The sequence below is a fragment of the Anser cygnoides genome, chromosome 11 (genome assembly GCF_040182565.1).
Source record: "Anser cygnoides isolate HZ-2024a breed goose chromosome 11, Taihu_goose_T2T_genome, whole genome shotgun sequence".
Lineage (NCBI taxonomy): Eukaryota > Metazoa > Chordata > Aves > Anseriformes > Anatidae > Anser > Anser cygnoides.
In genome coordinates, this window is record NC_089883.1 from 3120982 (window position 1) to 3140409 (window position 19428).

General features: G+C 48.5%; 2 protein-coding genes across 4 annotated transcripts in view; one reads left to right on the plus strand and one right to left on the minus strand.

The window, feature by feature from the left end:
- Positions 1–7965: 7965 nt before the first annotated feature.
- PARP16 (poly(ADP-ribose) polymerase family member 16) lies at positions 7966–13804 on the plus strand. The gene is made up of 6 exons (XM_067003822.1): positions 7966–8281; positions 9159–9296; positions 10090–10296; positions 11377–11548; positions 12310–12451; positions 13108–13804. Exons 1-6 carry the CDS (start codon positions 8096–8098, stop codon positions 13250–13252), a joined length of 990 nt encoding a protein of 329 aa, XP_066859923.1. The 5' UTR covers positions 7966–8095; the 3' UTR covers positions 13253–13804.
- A 1005-nt stretch (positions 13805–14809) lies between these two features.
- LOC106036519 (gonadotropin-releasing hormone II receptor-like) overlaps positions 14810–19428 on the minus strand; it is a 31745-nt gene continuing 27126 nt past the window's right edge. For all 3 annotated transcript variants that reach the window (XM_048076336.2, XM_067003819.1, XM_048076337.2), the window contains exon 9: positions 14810–19282. In XM_048076336.2, coding sequence (XP_047932293.2) covers positions 18873–19282 — 410 coding nt within the window. In that variant the 3' untranslated portion in view covers positions 14810–18872. The remainder of the gene's footprint in view (positions 19283–19428) is intronic.

The following is a 19428-nucleotide window of genomic DNA, read 5'->3' on the forward strand; positions in this document are numbered from 1 at the left end:
GCGCGAGGCTGAGGTGGGGAGCAGCAAAGCAATAGCGTGTTGTCTTCTTTCTCCCCCTAAAAGCATTGTTTGTGTTTACGAGGGCAAAAGGGGAATGTTTTTGTCCTTTAGATGTAATGTAACGCACCGACAAATCCCAAGAAAAACCGGGACACCTGCGGGCAAACCCGCAGCCCCTCCGATGGGGAGGGAGCCACCCATCTGCCCCCAGCTTCCAAGGACGTGATTTCAGTCCTGCCTTCAGGGGAAGAACAATTCAGCGCCCGGCATTTGGTTTTGGAGGTGATTTGTTGCTTCTGCTCTGCATGAAGGTGACGAATGGGAGGGTGGGGGCACAGACAAGAGAAGCGTCCTGCAGCTTCCCCCCCAGAGCAGCAGCCTCGCTTCTGCATGGGAGTTTTGTGGTCTGATGCATTGGCTGGATGGCAGCAGGGCAGTGGGAAGCTGCGTCGTGACCCTAAACTGCAACTTTTTGGGGCAAGGCAGCAAGGGGAAGGGGCAGGTGAGCAGGCAGAGGAGCCTCCCCGGCCTCCCGGCGCTGCCTCCAGTGCAGATGCACTGCTGCAGATGCACTGCTGCCATCACCCGGCTCCCGAACCCAGCACAGGGGCTCAAGCCCTGCCTGGGCAAGGAGAGGCAGCCCAGGCACAACAAACACCCGCTGCTCCGCACGCCGAGCCGTCCTCTCGCTGTTTCCACTCCAAGAGGCATCCTTCAGCACAAAAATAAATAAATAAATAAACAAAATAAAAAGAGCAATGCAGCAGGTGTGATGCTGGGGGAGGCTGGGCGTCTCAAAGCAAAAATCTGCATCAATACCGCTGGAGATTTTCGTTTATTTTTACTGTTACATCACCCATTTTCTAGTTTCTAGCTCCCATCCTCTGCAGAGGTGCCCAGGACCCGGCCCCAGGAGCTGGTGGCACTCAGCTGCCCCCTGCACCTTGGCGTCGCGTCTCTGCCGCGGTTCTCTGAGCTGCTGCTGGGCGGATCGCTGCCGGTCTGAAATGAAAAAAAAAATATATGTAAAAATGTTATGGGAAGAGCCTCAACATTTCCCGAGGAGGCCCCAGTCCTCTCCAGGAGCTGGCACATGATGGGATCCATCCTGTCCCACCCTGCCCCAGCGACCAGCCAGCAGCAAGGCACATCTCCCGCTGGGACCTGACTGGAGGCAGCCCAGGCTGCTCTTCTGGGTCCAGAAATGCACATTTTTTAGCTGTGCAGTCCCCCATCAGATGGTTTGGGTCTTGCTCTAAGGGCTTGGCTTTATCCCACAGCTCCTGTCTGGTGCTGAGAGACTGGTGGAGAGCGAGGCTTGGCCGAGCTTCGGTTACGCAGTTATTTCAGATAACGCGATTTTGGCCAGAGCCACACGAGACTTCCAGACCTTTTTCACTTCTGTTTCCCTTTCTGAAAAAAAAAATAAATAATAATAATAAAAAAAATAAAGCTTGGCAGTTGTCTCTTGTATGAGAGCAAACAGAACAGGCTCCCGGATCTGGCACAGCTGACGTGCAGCAGAGTCCCCTTTTCTGCTCCTTTTGGAACCATCCGACAGAAACTCAGATGACTTCCCCTGACAGTGAGAAACCCCGAGCTTTTCCTGTCTCACATTTAATTTCTATTTCTCTCCCATGTTCGTTCTCAGCTCAGATTCGGGTTCCGGGTGCAGCATAGCCAGAAATCCTTACGATACACCATTGCAAGTGTTTGCTGTGAGCTGAGTTTATCTGTGCCCTGGCACAAGCGCTGCGCCTCCTACGAGGAGTCGGTTGCATTCAGCCACATCTAAAAGGAAGCAGCACAAAGTTTCCTTTGGAATCTGCCCTCTGAAGGTGGGGAGAAATAGGGAGAGAATAGAATAGAGAATAGAAACTCGAATATTTGTGAGTTAACAGCCCTTTCTGGTTTGTGTCTGAAAAGCAATACTTCAGAAGAGCATCCTGGGGCTGTATGCACAGGAGAGGGCACGACAGCAACACCCTCCCCTTGGCCATCCCCATTTCGGTGAAGGAACTGCAAAGATGCATTCCCCTTATGGAAACCAGCAGCATCCAGAGTCCCCGGGCATAGAGAAGTCCTCGCCATGTCGCCCTGCCCTGGCTGTAGCAGGAGCGGGTGACGGAAGAGCATTTATGGTTATCCCCACATTGCCAAGAGCGGCCTGGAGAGGCACGTCGGGTGAGCTCCAGAGGCGCTTTGTGTCACTGTGTCACCCACGTGCTCCTGACCTGGCCTGGCCTGGAGCCCGTGACCGAGGGGTGAACTGCCTATATCCCACACCCAGTCTCCCACCGAGTTTATTTCGCAGTGTGGAGCATCAAAGGCTGCTGTGAGGAGCAAATCTATCAAAAGCTCAGCACCCTAAGATGGACCCAGCTCGCTTTTATGGTTACTTTTAACAAGCGTGCTCCTTCCGATTGTTTAGCAATTGCTTTGAAAGGGATAATTATCAGATTTCGCTATTAATGGGAAAAATCGGGCGGTTGTAAATCTTAAAACGTGCTACTATCTGCACACTGCATGCATCACATCAGGGAAAAAAACAATCTGTGGAGCAGAGCTGTTACAGAGCGACCGTGTCTGGGCTCAGCAGCCGGTTTTAATCCCAGCAGGAGACCCCCCCTGCTCCCCAGCCACGCCACGAGCCCTGCTCTTCCCCCCGCGTCTGTGGAAGTGCTGCCAAACCCCAGCGTTATCCTTGCACATCGCAGCAAGTCACAGCAGCAGAACCCATGCATTTGAGACAATGCGCACCAGCTCATTACTGCTTCTGCCATCGTATTCACCCACCTAGAGAGCTTATTTCTTTCTATACGTAGTGAACCTGGCCCTCTTCACTCGTGTTTTTTTTAGTCAAAGCTATGCTTGCTTTATCGGAGCTGTTCCTGAGTTTCTCCAGAAAACTGAAAAGCTTTTTTTCTGGCTGCCTGATGATAGACAGGTGCCATTGGAAAGCCCTGGAGATTCGCCATCTAGTAAGAATTAACTGACAGCAATTTGTAACCTCTGATGTGTCTGGGTGAAGTGAAAACTTCCTTTATTTCCCCCGTGCAGTGACTTACACAAAGCTGAACGTGGGCCCGAGTAACCGGTGGAGACTCCACCTTCAGGTCCTGCTATCTTCTGGGAGCACAGAGAGCAAAAGGACAAGCCAAATGCCAAAGGATGGTGTTGTGGTTAGAGCACTGGCCTGGTATTTGGGAAACTTGAGACGACGTTCTGGTCCTCTCCCCCAGAAAGCTCTGGAATCCACCACGGCCTGAGGACTAACCTGCATTTTGCTACAGACCGAGTAGCTTTGGCTAAACGGCTTAATTCTCTTCCCTTCCCACTCCCTGTGCTAGGTGGGATATGCGAGCCCATTTGGCACGCTTGCCCGGTGCTCGGGAAGCTCCTAAATCCACGTAACAATGAAACAGAGCCCCGCTTTCAGATTAGAACTACAATAACTCAGAGCTGAGCACATTTTGGTTTGATTTCCTTACGACTACACGGACGTGGCGGTACAAGTGACAGAGAAATATGATTCACCGCATTCATATGACTACTGCCCAAACAGTCGTTACTTTTATCTGAGCAAGCTATTGGAAAATGTTAAAGGCAAGAATATTTTACCCAGCTGACTTAAGGAGGTTGTTTTATTCCACATTTCTGTTTTCAATAAATCTCCCAGGACAAAAACATTCCCTGCAGCATATATACGCACAGGACAAAAAGGCGTTAAATCCTAAGAGAGGGAGAGGGGGGAAAAAAAGAGAGATAAATAGTTTACTTCTATTATCTTTACCATATGTTCTATTCCAACTGGATACACATAAACAGCATGTAATCTTCAAGCTCAGCTTTAGACTCTTTGAAGTGACCTGACCATACTACTGATTTATTTCAAACTAACCTTTCTCTTTGAACCCTGGGTCAAGGTTAATTCTATAATAAAACATACCTTATACAGCTGGCTTTTCCAGTGTTGCTAGCAAGTAACGAACCTCTCAGTCATAAGCATTTGTTTTACTGAGTGTAGTATTGTATTTCTATTTTCCCTTCCCTATATTAATTTCCTTCACAGACCCTAGTTAAGGAGGAAAAAAATCTCTTTTCCGGTCCATGAGATCAATTTTAAACACACTGGAATTAAATGAAGACATTTAAGCCGCATTTCTATGCTGAAATGCATCCACCGACACCAGAAACTATTTTTATTACGGCCTATGTTAAATAATCAGATCTTCAATTTCATAAGAAGCAGTAGAGCTATGTTATTCAAACTGCTCCACTGGCAGTGACCCTTTCAGAACCTTTTACAAAGCCATCTCTGCACTGAGTCACAGCAAATCGCCGAGGACAGCCTTTATATCTAGAAAAATAAAATTGGAAAAGGGACGCAGTAGGTAAGAGATGCACGGCACGTTGGTCAGAGGCTGCCGCTCGGGTTGTTTTTAAGAGGACTGGAAAGATGCTTCTGAGTCTCAGCCTCTTGCTCACAGCACTTAATTAAAAGGCAGCAAGGCAGAAGCTAAGACAGCAGCTGTTACGTGTTTGTTCCGGCTCCAAAGCCTTGCCAACACGGTGCCTGCTGGAGCTGTCGGGAGAGGGATTAGTTGGGATCTTCTGGGCTCGGGGCTTCCAGTGCGGCTCCTGGTGGAAGGCCTTATCTGGTGTTGTTAACTTCAGGAGAGAATTGTGCTTCTCCTCCAAATGGCATGAATAATGACTTTATCCTGATTTGTCCTCACAAGTTTTGCAGGCCCAGGTCTAGAGTAGGTTGGTGTCCAGCAGCACCAGCACACGGAGGTGCATCGCCCCTCAACCTGGCACCAAAATCCTTCAATACTTCATCGCTGGCTTAGCAGCTGCTTTGTAAAACAGAGGTTTAATCCAGTAGTAGATGAATTTGACCAGACAGCACTCCCAGTCAGCTTCGACACAGCAAACTTGTTATCTCATCAATATCTGTCATTGCCTAACTCAGCTGAGCTACTGTAATGGAAGCGCCATCCATTTGAAATCCCAAAGGTAGGCATGGGTTTGGGATCAATGCTCTCAGAATCTCCATTAACTATTATGATGCCAGGGATGCTTTAGGTCTCTTTGGGGTTAATTTCTTCATGCCAGGACAAGTCAACAAGATGTCTTCACTTCACTTTGAAAGACTTTAATTTATATATAGAAGAGCGGTGGCACAGTGATGCCAGCATCTCCAGAATTTACGTGCTTTCACCGAAACTCCCATTGCATTTCACCACGCCGTCCTTCTCTCCCAGCTTCTCCACTGCTACTATTGCCCTTCCCCGCTGTGAAACCACGACCAGAAAGCCCCACGCCACACAGCAAAGCCCCAGATGGCAGTGCTGGATGTTTCCCACCCACTGCCCCAAAATCACAGCCCCAGGCATGGTGTGAGATGAAAGGTACAGCATGCCGCCTGCCATCTTACAGTCCTGAACAGGAGGCCAACACACCTTTTGCTACGGGAAGTGTCTTTACCTGTCCCAGGGCTAGCAGGAGCAGTCCCCTTCATCTCTTCTGTGCCACAAGAATTAGTATTTTAAATGAGCGCCCTGGAATCACACCGATTTGAGAGCTCAGAATTGCAGTGTAAAATTTCAAAGACATTAAAAGAGACACCGCTACCATTTTCCAATATTGTTCTTTAACAGGCACTGAAAAGAAAATGATTACATCTAATGATTTATTAGTGAACAAAATCAGCCAATTAGACAGTCAATGGCTGATTTTCAAAGGGATTGCACAGAACAATTTAATATAATACAAGATAATAAACATGTCCTGAACTGAGTCACTGCAAGATGCTGCTAACAGACTGTCAGAGATATCAGATATTTACAACAGAATAAGGCACCACATCAGATAAAATAAAATACATCCTCTCAAGGATATAGAAATATGGAAAGGAATCTCCGGCTGCATTTCAACTCTGGGCAATTTACATAACTCCTGAGAAAAGCTTTGTGTGGTGCCAGACCTCTTAAAAGTAGCCCATGCATGCTGCTGTCATTCGGATTACCCAAAATGTGCTGCTTGTGAGACAGACCTCTACTGGGGACAGAAGTCTGTGTGGGTTTACAAGGTCCAAAAAGAGCAGGCGGAATACAGACTTCAAGATTCATTCCAAAATCTGCACAGTAATAATTACCAACACATCAAGAAGGGGAAAAAAAAACCAAAACTGCATTGACCTTATGGGATGGTTTTAAAGAGAAAAACATGCAGCAAGTAACTTGAGTAACCTAAACTAAAGCTATCATTAAAATCATTTTGTCTCCATGTTGCCACTAAATATGTCAGACCCAAGCAAGTTTTTGTGCTTAGAACTGATGGCTTCATATCGCAGGCTTGCCCACGCAGCTGTTACTAAAAGATGCATTTTTGATAAAACGGTAAAAAGCAAGTAAACAAACCTGCAACTCAAATTGGTTTATATATATCATTATGAAATCATTTTCAATTTAATGTAACTGTGCACTGCCTCTGATACATCTGGTTCTACCCAGAATCATGAAAGCTCCATTCATGCTCCCAAGCCATTCAAGTGGGTGAGTAACTCTATGAACTCTGCACTTAAGTAAGTTTGCATTTTGTTTGCTTTAATACCTGCCTGGCCTTAGATGGTATTTAATCCAGCTGGTGTTCCTGTTTGCTATGAGTAAGGCTGAAATTGCAGCTCAGAAGAAGGTGGAAGACAATCTCTGAGGATCTGGTTGCAGGATGAGAGCCCAGTAACAAGGGATTTTAACATTTTTCTGAGCATTTGCAATACTCTACGTGTTCCTCCACCTGTATCAGTTCCTGTTTGGACACGTGCTACAACCCTCCTGAAGAAAAACACCAAGAAAGGTGCTAGAACACACATAAAATGGCTATACAGTTCCCAGATTTGTCAGTCTAAATATCTTGCACTCAAGGCCGCAGATTTGTGGTCGAGGAGACCTCCACGCTGTCGATGGAGACTTCTGATACACCTTGGAACTGGAGAAATGCTTCAGAGTACTGCAGAGCACTGCCCCTGTGCCGGTGTTACAGAGGGAAGAGGGAGAATTTAAGGGCTGGTTGCCTGGACTCAATCTTGGGCAACACAGTGAATGTAACCTGCAGAAGCCACTGCTAAGATGTCCCATAAGAAGTAAATTCCTCTCCCTTAAATCCACAGTGCCAGCCTGCGGAACACAGCTCCAACCTGGCTTCAGCCTTTGAGGTTACAAACTTGGATGATCAAGGTAACATTTAAGGAGTAATGCTTTTGTATTTGCATGTATGCTTTTGACTTACTTAGAGCAACGTAACACCAAATTTTACACAAAGAGCAGTCTCCCTGGATGACCACAGGGGCTGAGCACCTTTACTGTTCAGCCAAACGAAATGCCCAAACTGGGCACGTGAAGGAGAGCAGAGCCCCTCCATACCCCAGCAGGCACACGGTGGGGGACAAGGGCCACCCGGGACCCCCGACAACACGCAGGGGACAGAGCACCAGTGTCACAGGGCCACTGCGCAGCTCACACCCCAGCCCCTGGGGTCACGACGCACTTCTCCATGCTGGCTGGGTTCTTGTGGGCAGCTGGGCTCTCCCTCAGTCTTCTGGCACCAGAGGAGTGCTCTCCGCCTGCTCTACCTGAGGAGAAGGCACCGTTTCCTTGCACCCTCACTCTCTACCTGAGGAGAAGATGCCACCTCCCCGTGCCCCTCACTCTACCTGACGGGAAGGCGCCATTTCCCCGTACCCCCCCCTCACTCCCTACCCAAGGGGCAGACGCCATTTCCCCGTACCCCTCCCGTCCCCCCGCTGAGGTGCCGGTGCCGCTGTCCCCCTCAGTGCCCCCCCGTCCCCGGGCAGCGGGCACCGCGGCACCACGGCCCCACCACAGCCCGGCACGGCCCCGCTGCGGGGCGGAGCGGCGGGGCCGGGCCGAGCCGCGGCGGCCCCGGGGCGAGGCGGAAGGGCGACGCCGCCCGGGCGGGCGCTCGGAGGCCGCCGGCGGAGCCCTCTCCCCGCTCGGAGCGGCCGCGGCTCGGCAGCCGGTTCCCCCCCCACACACCCCCGCCCCGACCCGTCCCGGCCCCAGGCCGGGCCATGCCGCAGCCCGGCCCCGGCGAAGCGGCCGGCCGCGTCAGGGAGGCGGCGGGGAGGGACCCGCTGGCCGCCGACCTGCGGTGCAGCCTCTTCGCCGCCGCGCTGCAGAGCTACAAGCGCGACTCGGCGCTCAGGCCCTTCCCCGGCCGCTACGCCGGCGGCGACACCAAGGACTTCGAGGCGCTGGTGAGTGGCCCCCAGCCCACCCCGTCCCCCTTTGCCCCTGCTGAGGCAGGGAGGCGGCTCCGAAGTGAATTCGGTGCCAGGAGGCTGTGCCGGCGCTGCCTGCCTCCAGGCTGGGCGAAGCTCGCCCGTCTGCCCCCGCCGAGGGCCCAGGCGCGGCTTTCGTCCAAGTCCTGGGACGGGGACGCCTCTAAAAATCGTCTGGACAACTGAACTCGCGTTAGGTGCTCATATCCAGAACGGGAATGCTTTGCTCAGCCTCTGGAGTGAGAAAACAGCCACATAAATCTGCTGGTTAATGAGCTCAGGGCAAGCACGCGTGGGAACATTGCGGGGTAAAAGCAGGTGAGATTGGCTCTCCGAGGTGAGGGGGCAGGTGGCGTTTCAGGGCCACCAGCACAGCATGAGGCTTTGTCTATCCCTTACACATCCCCTTAGGTTTTACAATAAATTTGGGATTCTGACGAGTAAACTCCTGCTTGCAAATTTCCAAATCTGGTATGGAGATGCAGAGAGTTATAAGATCTTGCACCGCGTGCAAATTAGAAGTAGTTTGGGAGGGTTTGTAGTTTGCAGGGCCTTGATACCTCTTGTGTTTATCCCACTGAAATCTGCATTTTGATGGCTTGTTTCCTTTCGGGAGCTTGCTTGCTTGTTCCTGCGTGTACTGTACAAATACTGTTGATAAATACAAGTATAAATGGCTTTACAAGAAGCGACAAACTTTCTCACAAACTCGGTACCAATGTCTGTATCTCAGAACTGAGACTGTTTTTCTGTTTACAACCTATTAGGGTGAAATATTGTTTTGTTTTCACTAGAGGTCTCTGTTTAATCATAATGAAAAGAAGGAGCTTACACTAAATGTCTGTTTTGTTAGCTTGCAGATACCAATGCGCTACCAAGCCTGAAAGAACTTCTAGAATCCGTTCCAAACACAGAGAAAAGGACCTGGGATTTATTTAGTTGGATTTTATCGTCTAAGGTCTTAATGATACAAAGTACTAAGAAACAGGAGGTAAGTTTTACATTCTGGAAGTCTTGATAAGAATTTGTCTTCTAAGGCAATTTTGCGTTTCAGAAAGTATTTCGCTCCTGCCAGAAGTTGGCTGGTTATTGTAAGAGCTTGATGTGAATGTATTTTTTCTATATATAGAGAGGGGTTTTCTTAGTTTTTATTTTAGGAAAACTGGTTGGAAGAACTAGTTATCACTGTCAGTAGCTGATGATTGGGCAATGATTGCAGCTCCCATTAACAGAGCATGTACATGCATGTACTAGACCAAGATAGTCCTCCTCGGGTTTCATGGGGCTGGGTCCTGCTTCTCACTGAAAGACAGATTTGTACTTCTGCATACTGGCCCAAAAATGGAGAGGTAAGGTTAAGAGCCACCGAGGCACTTCTCTAATAGGGATCAAAATAGTTGTAGAGATTAGCAGCAAGATGAAAACAACTTCTGGTTTCACATTTTTTTTTTCCTTTTCCAAGATCAGCTGATGAATGTGTCATCTCAGTGGCCAAAACAGCATTGTAGAATTATTATATTTTCCTTTCATCTATTAATTCATTATAGCACTTCTGTCTTTTTTTTTCCTTCTGGAAAGATGAATTAAGATTTAGCTTTGGCAGCAAAAAACTGTCAGAACTCTCACTGTACGCTTACTCTTCCTGATTTGTGGGAGTGTTGAATTCTAACCAGGAAGCATGATCAAAATACATAAAGCAATTTGACAACTTAAGGGATAGTAAACAAAATTCTCAGCGAAGCGTCTAACCCCATAAACTAAGATTATTCCTTCCTGTTTTCAAGTATGAGAAGATACAAGAACTCACGGGAATGTCTGGTGCTGCTGTTCCTGCTCCGGACTTCCTATTTGAGGTCGTGTATTGTGATCAAATGAATACCAAGTTTGCCGAGACCAAGGGTGAGCGGGACCTGATCTACGCCTTCCACGGTAGCCGCCTCGAGAACTTCCATTCCATTCTGCACAACGGCCTGCACTGCCACTTGAACAGGGTGAGGCTCCTGGTGTTTCTCATATTGACACCACATCCTTTGTTGGTCACTTGCAGCCAGTGACACTTAAGAAACTACCTGAAATTCCTTTATGGTATTTTTCCTTTTGCAGTATAATTCCTTTTACTCCTGTTTTCAGTTTAGCGTAGGCCTTTGTGTTTGGTTGTATTGGATCTTCTGATGCAGCCTCAGGGTAAAAACTGGAAGAGGCAAGAAACATTTTTTCTCCAGTGTGACAAATTATGACTATCCTTTATTTCTTTGTAAGGAAGCATAATGCCTCTGAAAACACTGACGTATCTAACACCCTGCAGCTGGAAAATGCTCATGCACAGAGGAAGATAGTGACCCAGGCAGCGCAGAGATTCTGTCCTTCTGCCTGGCTAAGGGAGATATCCCAGGATATGTAGCCCTTCTGATTTCAACAGAAGAGAAGCTGGGAGTTCTAGCCTTGTGTTGTTTGTAAAGCAGCTCTGACACAACAGCTGCATAACCTTCCTGTCAACCTGAACCATGATTTCCTCCCCACACTCTCTTTATGAGTAATGGCTCATCAGCTACGCCGGATCTACTGGATTAATAATGATAGCCAGTGGGCCAAATCTTCTGATACAAAGTTACTAAACCAGTTGTTTTTGAAAGGAATTCACAACTGAAAAGTACTTCCCTCCTTTCCTGTAAAGCAGGGTTTAAATGTGAGTAAAGCCTTGTCTGTACGTGAAGGTTGGGTTATTTGAATGACGGCAGTCTCAATAAATCAGTGAAATGCCCCTGACAGCAGTGCAGTCATGTTGATATAAAACGTTTAACTGGCAAACTAAATCCAAATCCGGGAAATCATGAATCTGTCCACACCAAGGGTTGTGCCAGACAGCCAATTTGAGGGATGGCAGCTGCCCCACCCCAGGGAATTAGTGCCAGGACAAAAAACTGTGCATGGATCTGGCCAAACGTGGGTAAGAAAAGCCTTTCTTCATTTACCTTCAGAAACAGAAAGGCCAGTCTGAACGTAAACAACACTTGTGTGCTTTTTGTAGTTTGCATTACAGGATTTTAGGGTATATTTCTGCTCCATTTCAGACGTCCCTGTTTGGTGAAGGTACCTATCTCACCAGTGACCTGAGCCTGGCTCTCCTCTACAGCCCTCATGGGCTTGGCTGGCAGCGAAGTGCGTTGGGCTCTATCCTTAGCTGCGTAGCTGTTTGTGAGATCATCGACCACCCAGATGTAAAGTGCCAGGTGAAAAAGAAAGGTGAGCCTGTTGCAGTAATAACTACACGTAGTTCAGCCCTTCTTTGGCACCTTTTGTATTTCAGCCTTGCGCATATGTGCAGTTTTACAAACAATGTAGTATATGGATACTCGTCAGCAGAAACTGGCCTCAGACTCCTTTTCCAATTGGCCCCTCGACAAATCCACAAATGCCTCATTGTCTGTGAAGCTTCTCTTAAGAGAATATATTTAAAGGATAGAAAATAATTTGGCTGCATCATTTGTTTTTACTAGTTTCAATAATATGATAAAATCATCTATAATGCCTGCCCATTTCATCAGTGATAGTGGGACAGGAGCATCCGAAGTGTATTAAAACCAAACTGTATTTGATGTCTGGGAACCCTCTGCTCAGATTGTCCTCTCCTATGACTGCTTTGTGCTTGCCAGGCTCAATCAGTCCTTCAATGTCGTTTTCCTTTCCCTGTTAATATTAGCAGCTGCTCAAGTGCTGTGTGTGAAACCCGCCTCCTTTTCACCCTGCTCCGGGACTTAATACCGTCCATACCAAGGATGCCTAGGAGTGGTATAGCCTCAAGCAAACTTTTCAGTCTATTCTTGGATGCTAAAGGATTCTGGGGAATTCCCAGACTAGATGTTTGATTATCTCATTCCCACTCGTGTGTGTATGTGTGTGTGAGCGTGGTGGTGGTGTTTTTTTATATATGGTCACTTGAAGATGTGCATCTCTTTTTGCTTTTCTATTCCTGAAAAGACCTCTTCTTTTCTCTTCCCATGCAGATTCAGAAGAAATAGACAGAAAAAGAGCAAGAGTGAAAAACAGTGAAGGGGGTGATGTACCACAGAAGTACTTTGTTGTCACAAATAATCAGCTTTTACGAGTTAAATACTTACTAGTATATTCACAGAAACAGCATAGGAGGTAAGAGTTCGTCTATCTAGAGTGATGAGCATGCTGTAACATAGATAAACATATCCTATTTGTGAAAAAACAATGGAAAACAAACTGCAAAGACCTGCTTGCACTACCAGATTTTTTTTTTAATCTGTTTCTTATGGAAATAAGCCTTACTGCCTGTCATCATTCTTCCTCTACCTGCTAATTTAATGCTCCCAGTTTCAGCTAAATTTATTTTTCACCAGACCTGTAAGCACTTAATATCATCATTAAGATACTTAGAGAGCTCTAATAGTTTCCTGCTATGAACAAATAAGAATGAAACTCAATCGAGTGCTGCTCTTAAAACGAGGGCAGTCTCAACTCTGCTCTTACCTATTCTAAGAGGCAGCATTCACCGAGCTAATCAAATGCAGGTACAGCCCAGGCAGTTACAGCCCTGCACAGCTCCGGGCAAGTCACAGAGAAAGGTGTGAACATGGAGAGAGAGAATAGGGTTGTGCACGGTGACTTAGGGAAGAGGGATAAGGAAAACAGGCTCCGTTGGTTACATGAATTGTGGAACAACTTACCGTTTTTATTGCGTTAGCTTAAATTATTTAAAATAACAAAACTTAAGATACTCTTTGTCAAGGCATTTGTCCATCTCTCGCAAAACTCACGCACTTTTCCCTTTTCAGGCCTTCAGGTCAATCTTCCTGGTTTTCCACCCACCGTTTTGCCGTAATGATGATGCTGTACCTACTGCTGCTAATGGTGATCGGGGCCAGCAACTCGCCAGCCTTCCTCTACTACTGGCACAGAATGTTTGACTCAGAGGGATGAGTCGCCTACGAAGATAAACTGTTACTTTCACTATGTGCCTTAATAATAACAAATCCGCAATGCACTGCATCTCTTCCAGAGCTCTGGAAATGAAGGTGCCTGGAGCTTTCCAGTTCCGTCTCCACTATGTTATCCTCATGGCATCTTTCCATTTACTGTTTCTGTATTCCTGTGATTCATGAGGATGCTCGGCACAGCTGAAAAGGATCATGATGGTGCAGCTTAGCATGAACCAATTGTTGAGGGTCCATGGGAAAAATGTTATTTAAAATTAATGACAACTAAGTGTGGAAACACTGTGGCGTAACTATTTTCTGTCAAACTGAGGTAGTAACGTTTGCACAAGTTGGAAGGGAGGATTTTTCTGGATGTCAGTGGGTCTTAACCAGTTTGTTTTCAGAAACTGTGTTTAGTGATGTTTGGCACGTCTTAGCGCAGATGGGATCACGTTTAAAACCAACTTTGTTTCTGACCAGGAATTTTTATATTTGAGCATAATGATTGTAAGAAAAGAACATGAAATAAAACAGCAACCAAAATGGAAAAAATTAAGTGGCTTCTACTAAGGTTTCTTTCTCCCCATAAAATGTGTACAAGGTTTGTGCTCTCAGCCATGACCTGCCTTGGCCTTTGGTTAGTGCATAGATCAGACAGACTCAGGCAACTCAGCATCAGTACTGGAGATGCATTTTGCTATTAAACTGCCTTCCACTTCTATTTTCTGCAGCAAAAAGGGGGAGGCTGAAAGGTTGCACTTATGCTGCCACCTGGCAGGCCTTTTAGGGTTGCTGCTGCTTAAGTTTTGGGATCTGGTCCAACATTTTTAGTTGCATTGAATTGTTCTCAGCCTCACTTTATGAACAAATAGATCAACTAACAGAATACCAACAATTTCCTGAAACAGTTTTCCAAGGAATGGAGTAAAATAGCAGCAGAAGTGGTAGGGTTTATTTTATGTCTGAACATTGTGGTGTAATTAACTTCATGTAGACTTCACTCAGGCCTTCATGTGACAACTTATTCATAACACTACGTTTGTAAGGTAGATTGTCCACTTCCAATTTTCACGGAGAGGTGGAGCTTTCAGTAGTCAGAATTATGGCAGTTGCACTGTTTGCAGAGTGCTTTGGCTTAATGCTGGCGCATCAAACCTCAGTGCAGCTCAGATTCAACTTTTCTAATCTTGAAGAAAGGCATTCTTACTGTATTTTCGGAGCTTGTTTTTAAACACACGCATAGGTATGTGCAAGCTAGTTAATGGAAGGAAACATCCTGCTCCTTTTGCCCAAGTCCTTCATATTTACTTATATATCCCGTCCTTCATATTTTGTTACAAAGCAGCCCACAACTGACTGAAGAAGGAGCAAAGGACTATCCTCTGAGCAGTGACTGGGCATGGGATAAGCCCGATAAACAGCCCGGGGGTCCTAGGTGAAGAAAAGCAAGCTACATGCTGCTGTTCGAGCCCTGGCATTTAGCAGCAGACTTGATAAATGCAGGCTTTCATTGCACAGTGAACCCTAACCAAAATAAAATCTCATCACATATTCCTAGCAAATGAGCCTATGATTACCGCCTCACTCATTAAATATTTCAAAGAAAATCTTCTTTCTCTCATGTTCTGTTACCTAATTGCCAGAAATAATGACGAGGTAATCAGGTTTTCTAACTAAAGTTAGAGGACAAGTTCATTTACAGCAACCCCTCTTCTTGGTGGATGGAGCTAGAAGCATTTATTCCAGTTAATTTTGCTGCCAGAACAAATTTATTTATTCACCATACAGCTTGCAAAACAAGAACATTATAATCCAATTCCCCATTGCCTTTTACAGTCCATTAATAATGCTCACTGTTACAGCACATCGCATTTCCTCAGCCCGAGAAACGCACGCGCTAATTATAGTGCTGATTTGCAATTAAAATGTACGTAAACTAACAATTTATTGCAAAGCAGATACAACCACTTTCCAGTAGTTCGCTCCAATATTTCAGTGCAGAAACTGGGGGGTTTGAAGCGTGTACGGTGCGTTTCTGGAGGTTTTTGCCCATTTTTGGTCCCCCTCGGCATGTTATATTTAATGTGCCGGGTGTGTAGGGGTTTAAGGTAGGTAGCAGGGCAGGCAGAAAACCTAGAGGTGTTCGGTACTGCCTAAAAGGTACGGTGTTGTTAAGGGGCTTGGTGTTCGCCTGGAAATGAGACGTCTTTTGGAACAGATGGGCTATCCGGGGCCCTTTGGAAAAGGAGGAGGTTTAGCAGCAGTTGTTTGATGGATGGCTGTTCCACCGTGCGAGCCTGGGAGCCCACCAGTCAGACAGAAGGAACAGACGGGGAGAAACGTAGCAGGGTTTGGGGGGGCTTCCTTGCATAGGAAAGTTTCTGAAGGATAAGCAAAAGGAGTTGCTGCGTAATGGCCGTTCAGCGCTATCCCCTAACGTCTGGCTGGGCTTTTTTTTTTTTTTTTTTGGCTTTTAACTGGAGAGCTGAACTCACTTCCAGAGTGGGGGAGAATGGGTCCGTGTCAGGAGCTAGTCCCAAGCAGATCCGCATCGGGGGCTCCAGGCTACATCCCCAGGGAGAGGAGCACCGGGGGACCTCACGTGTGAGCCAGCACTGCCTTAAACCAGCAGGCAGCAAAGGGAGAGCAGCTTCTTCCACTCTCAGGTTTGATCAGGTTGAACAGACCCACAGGGAAGAGGTGGCTGCAGGCAGGGAACCAGGCTCTGATGTCCTGATGGCTCCGTGGTGCTTTAGATCCCCATCAGTGGGCTGGGGGAACCCCAAAGGCAACAGGAAAAAAAAATAATCCTGTAAGGTGCTCACGTTCTACCTTAGCTGGCCAGCAAAATACCGAACACCCTACTCTCGTGCTTGTTTTCTGCGCTCCCTGCTGAGTTCAGCATGTGTTTCCCAACGTGGCAAGATGCAGTCAGCTGAATTAATGCGAGTGTTGTGCTGAGTAACTGGCAATATTATGAATTAACCTCAGGTTCACGTTAACCTCTCCAGCCCATTGCGAGGCTCTTTGGACACGCACGGTACTGTAAAAACACTAACGGGAGAGGAATCAGAGCTGCCTCCTGAACAAAGGAATGCCCTGTCTGAAGCAGGCAGCCCGGGATGAGGTCGAGAAGTGGTAAAATTACCAAAATACCTGTGTGCATTAACACGGTCATTAAATTATAGTGGTGAATATTGAGATTCTGTTACTGGCATCGGACAAACCCAGCCCTGCAAGGGGAAGCGTGGCAGCGGGTATGGATGAATTTAGGGAAGTGGAAGAACTCACCCCCTGTAAGGGGAAATGGGTGATAAATGCGTATGGAAAGATCTCAGGAGCCGCCTGGGTGACGTGGGCAGGGAGGGAGCCAGGGCAGAAACAGAAGCACCCGCGGGGCGAGGAGGAGCGAGGCTCCCAGCTTCGTGCCCCCACAATCAGTGCAAAACCCTATTGCTCTCTATATTATAAACAGGCTTAGAAAAGGCAGAACCAGAAGCAGGAACAGGCAGCACAACCTGAACTTTCGAGCCAGGCCAGGGCTCGCTTCCACCCCCAGCAGAAGCCCGCGAGCAGAGCCCATCCCCGCGGGGCACGGCTGCGGCACGGTGCTGCCCGCGTGCGCCGGGCGCGCTGCTTGGCGCCGGGCTCTGCGAGTGACATTTTCCTTCTATCGCGAAAGCTGTTGTTTTGGGCATCTTGCCCACGCTCTGGGCTTCCCGAAATGTCAGCCTTAAGCACCAGTAAAGGGAGGGGAAGAGAACGACAGGGAATGACGTGCACGAAGTGCTGGTGGGCAGGTGGGGCAGCGCTGGAGAGCCCGCAAGCATCCCGGGCACCGTGCCCCAAGGAGCGAGGTGTGTGTCCTCTCCAGCACCCCAAGGAGAAGGATTTTCCTACTGTGCCATGGTTCTCCTAAAGCTAAACCTGCTTCTGCCCTCCCACCGTAACTATGGGCCGTGAAGGCGGTGGGACCCCCGACAAGGGGGTCCACTTGGTCCTTAGAGCAGGTCTCTGAGCCCATTAGGGATCTTCAGCAGCGCAGTGTGACCAAGGGAGGGTCTGATGAACAAGCTGTCTTCCCCATCACGGTAGAAGAAACTCCTTCTCGCACCAGTCGAGCTGAGACAGCCCACCACCAGCAAGCAGCCCTCCATTAGGCGCTGTGTAATTAATTAACCCTGAGCACAACGAGCCCAGGAAAGCCAAACGGCGATTACACATCTCGCTGGAGTTTGGATGCTTTCTAAAGGGCTCACGTTAATCCCCACCAGCCAGCCTGGGCTCCTGCAGCTCTAATTGATTTTTTTCCCCTCCTTGGGCAGCACGTTCAGCATAAATGATGTTTAGCATGGGGGAAGACGAGCACCCAGCACGCGTCCCCAGCCTGGCGTCACCCGGAGCACTTTGGCTTCCCATACCCTTGCCCCCCAGCAAGCACCACTTGCACCTCTCTGACTGAAATCCCACCGGCTCTGTGAGCAACCACACTTCGTCACAACCACAGCAAGTCAAGAATTGTTCTTACAACAAAGCTCACTCATCCTGATAAAGTCCAGATGCTCACTGAAAACCACAGTGGCCACAAAAATACCCACGAAATTGCCTCCTGCCAAGTCCAGAGCTCCCGAACTGTCCGAGGATTTCCACAAAAACCCCAAATCCACCTGGCTCAAACTAAGTTTGTCTTCAAAAGCAAAAAATGCATTTAACACCGATCAGTATATAATGAACAAAGAAACGACCCATTATCTCTAATTGCACAGAAGGGAACAGGGCAGCTGAATTAACCCAACTTGTCAGCCTGCACCCAGAGAAGAGGCCTCCACCTCCGCAAGCAACTTCTGGCACACCAACGGAAAGCAGAAATAAAATAAAACCCACTTTACTCACCGCAGCACAGCTCCTTCCTTCACCCCAGCCCCACCAGCAGCCTCCCTTCTCCTTGCCATGCAGCTGAAGCCGCCTGCACCCAGCTGGCACCCGTGGGTGCTGATGGGCCCCCCACCCACTGCTGTTTCCCATCACATTCCTCATGGGGATGCACATGGGCAGCACCTGCAGGGTCTCTGCTCGGGGGCAGAGGTGGGATGCTGGTGCTGGGGCAAACCAAATGTGTATTAATGGGAAAGGGAAAAAAAAAAAAGAAGAAAAGAGGAAAAAGAGCGGGTTTTGCTCCATCAGCCCACACGAGCAGCTCGTGGCAGCCCAGTGCGGGGTCTGAGACCTGCCAGGCTCGCGGCCCAGAGAGGGGCTGGGGACAGGGACACTCAGGGTGCCTGGGGACCTCAGGTCTTCTTCTCACCCTCTGGTTACCCAAATACTCCTCCTGGTCAACCTCGTGTCCCAGAGAGCTGCTACAAAAGGATGCATCCATACCAACCCTGTGCACCAGAACAAGACAGCCAGGACTGTTTTCCCTTCTGGCTGTCTCCAGAAAGGAGAAGAAACCCCACACCACCCCACACCACCCCACTGCGGCTCTTTGTGCCCCTCCTGCCCATGCCCCCATGTCCTGCTCCCGGCCAGAGACCCGCACCCACCTTGTGGCCATCTCCAAAAGGCCCCTGTGGGACAAAGCAGCCCCCAAGGCAGTGCTTCCCGTCCCCTTTTTGTGGGTCTCCTCAGCACACCGTGTTGACAGTTGTCCCGTTGGAGGCCCCCGAAGCCCCCCTGCCATTTCCAGCCCCATCCTTGACGGTTTTCTCCAAGGCTGAGGCAGGTTTATGTCTCTCGTGCCTGGTGATTGCTGTTTCGATGCCCCTGAGACACAGCTGCACGTCCTCCCGAAACGAGGGGGTGTACAGCCCGTAAATGACCGGGTCGGTGCACGTGTGCAGCAAGCCGAAGAGAAAGAAGCTGTGGTTGACGTACTCAGGCGTCCTGTGGATCATGGCTGGCTGGAACCAGTACCACAAGCCCAGCAGGTAGTACGGGGTCCAGCAGACGACGAAGGTGGCGACGATCACGACCGTCATCTTGAGGGTCTTCATGCGCGCCTTGGAGATGGGGTCATTTTGATTTCTTACCAGACCTGGTGACAGTCATAAAATCACGGAATCATTAAGGCTGGAAGAGACCTCCAAGATCATCTGGTCCAACCATCCTCCTACCACCAATGTCACCCCCTAAACCATGTCCCCAAGCACCACATCCAACCTTTCCTTGAACACCCCCAGG

Bases quoted from the DNA above. Each gene is read 5' to 3' on its own strand.
- PARP16 (XM_067003822.1), top strand. From the start codon at position 8,096: ATGCCGCAGCCCGGCCCCGGCGAAGCGGCCGGCCGCGTCAGGGAGGCG. The intron at 11,549-12,309 runs GTGAGCCTGTTG...CTTCCCATGCAG, and splicing joins GTGCCAGGTGAAAAAGAAAG to ATTCAGAAGAAATAGACAGA. The intron at 12,452-13,107 runs GTAAGAGTTCGT...TTCCCTTTTCAG, and splicing joins TCACAGAAACAGCATAGGAG to GCCTTCAGGTCAATCTTCCT.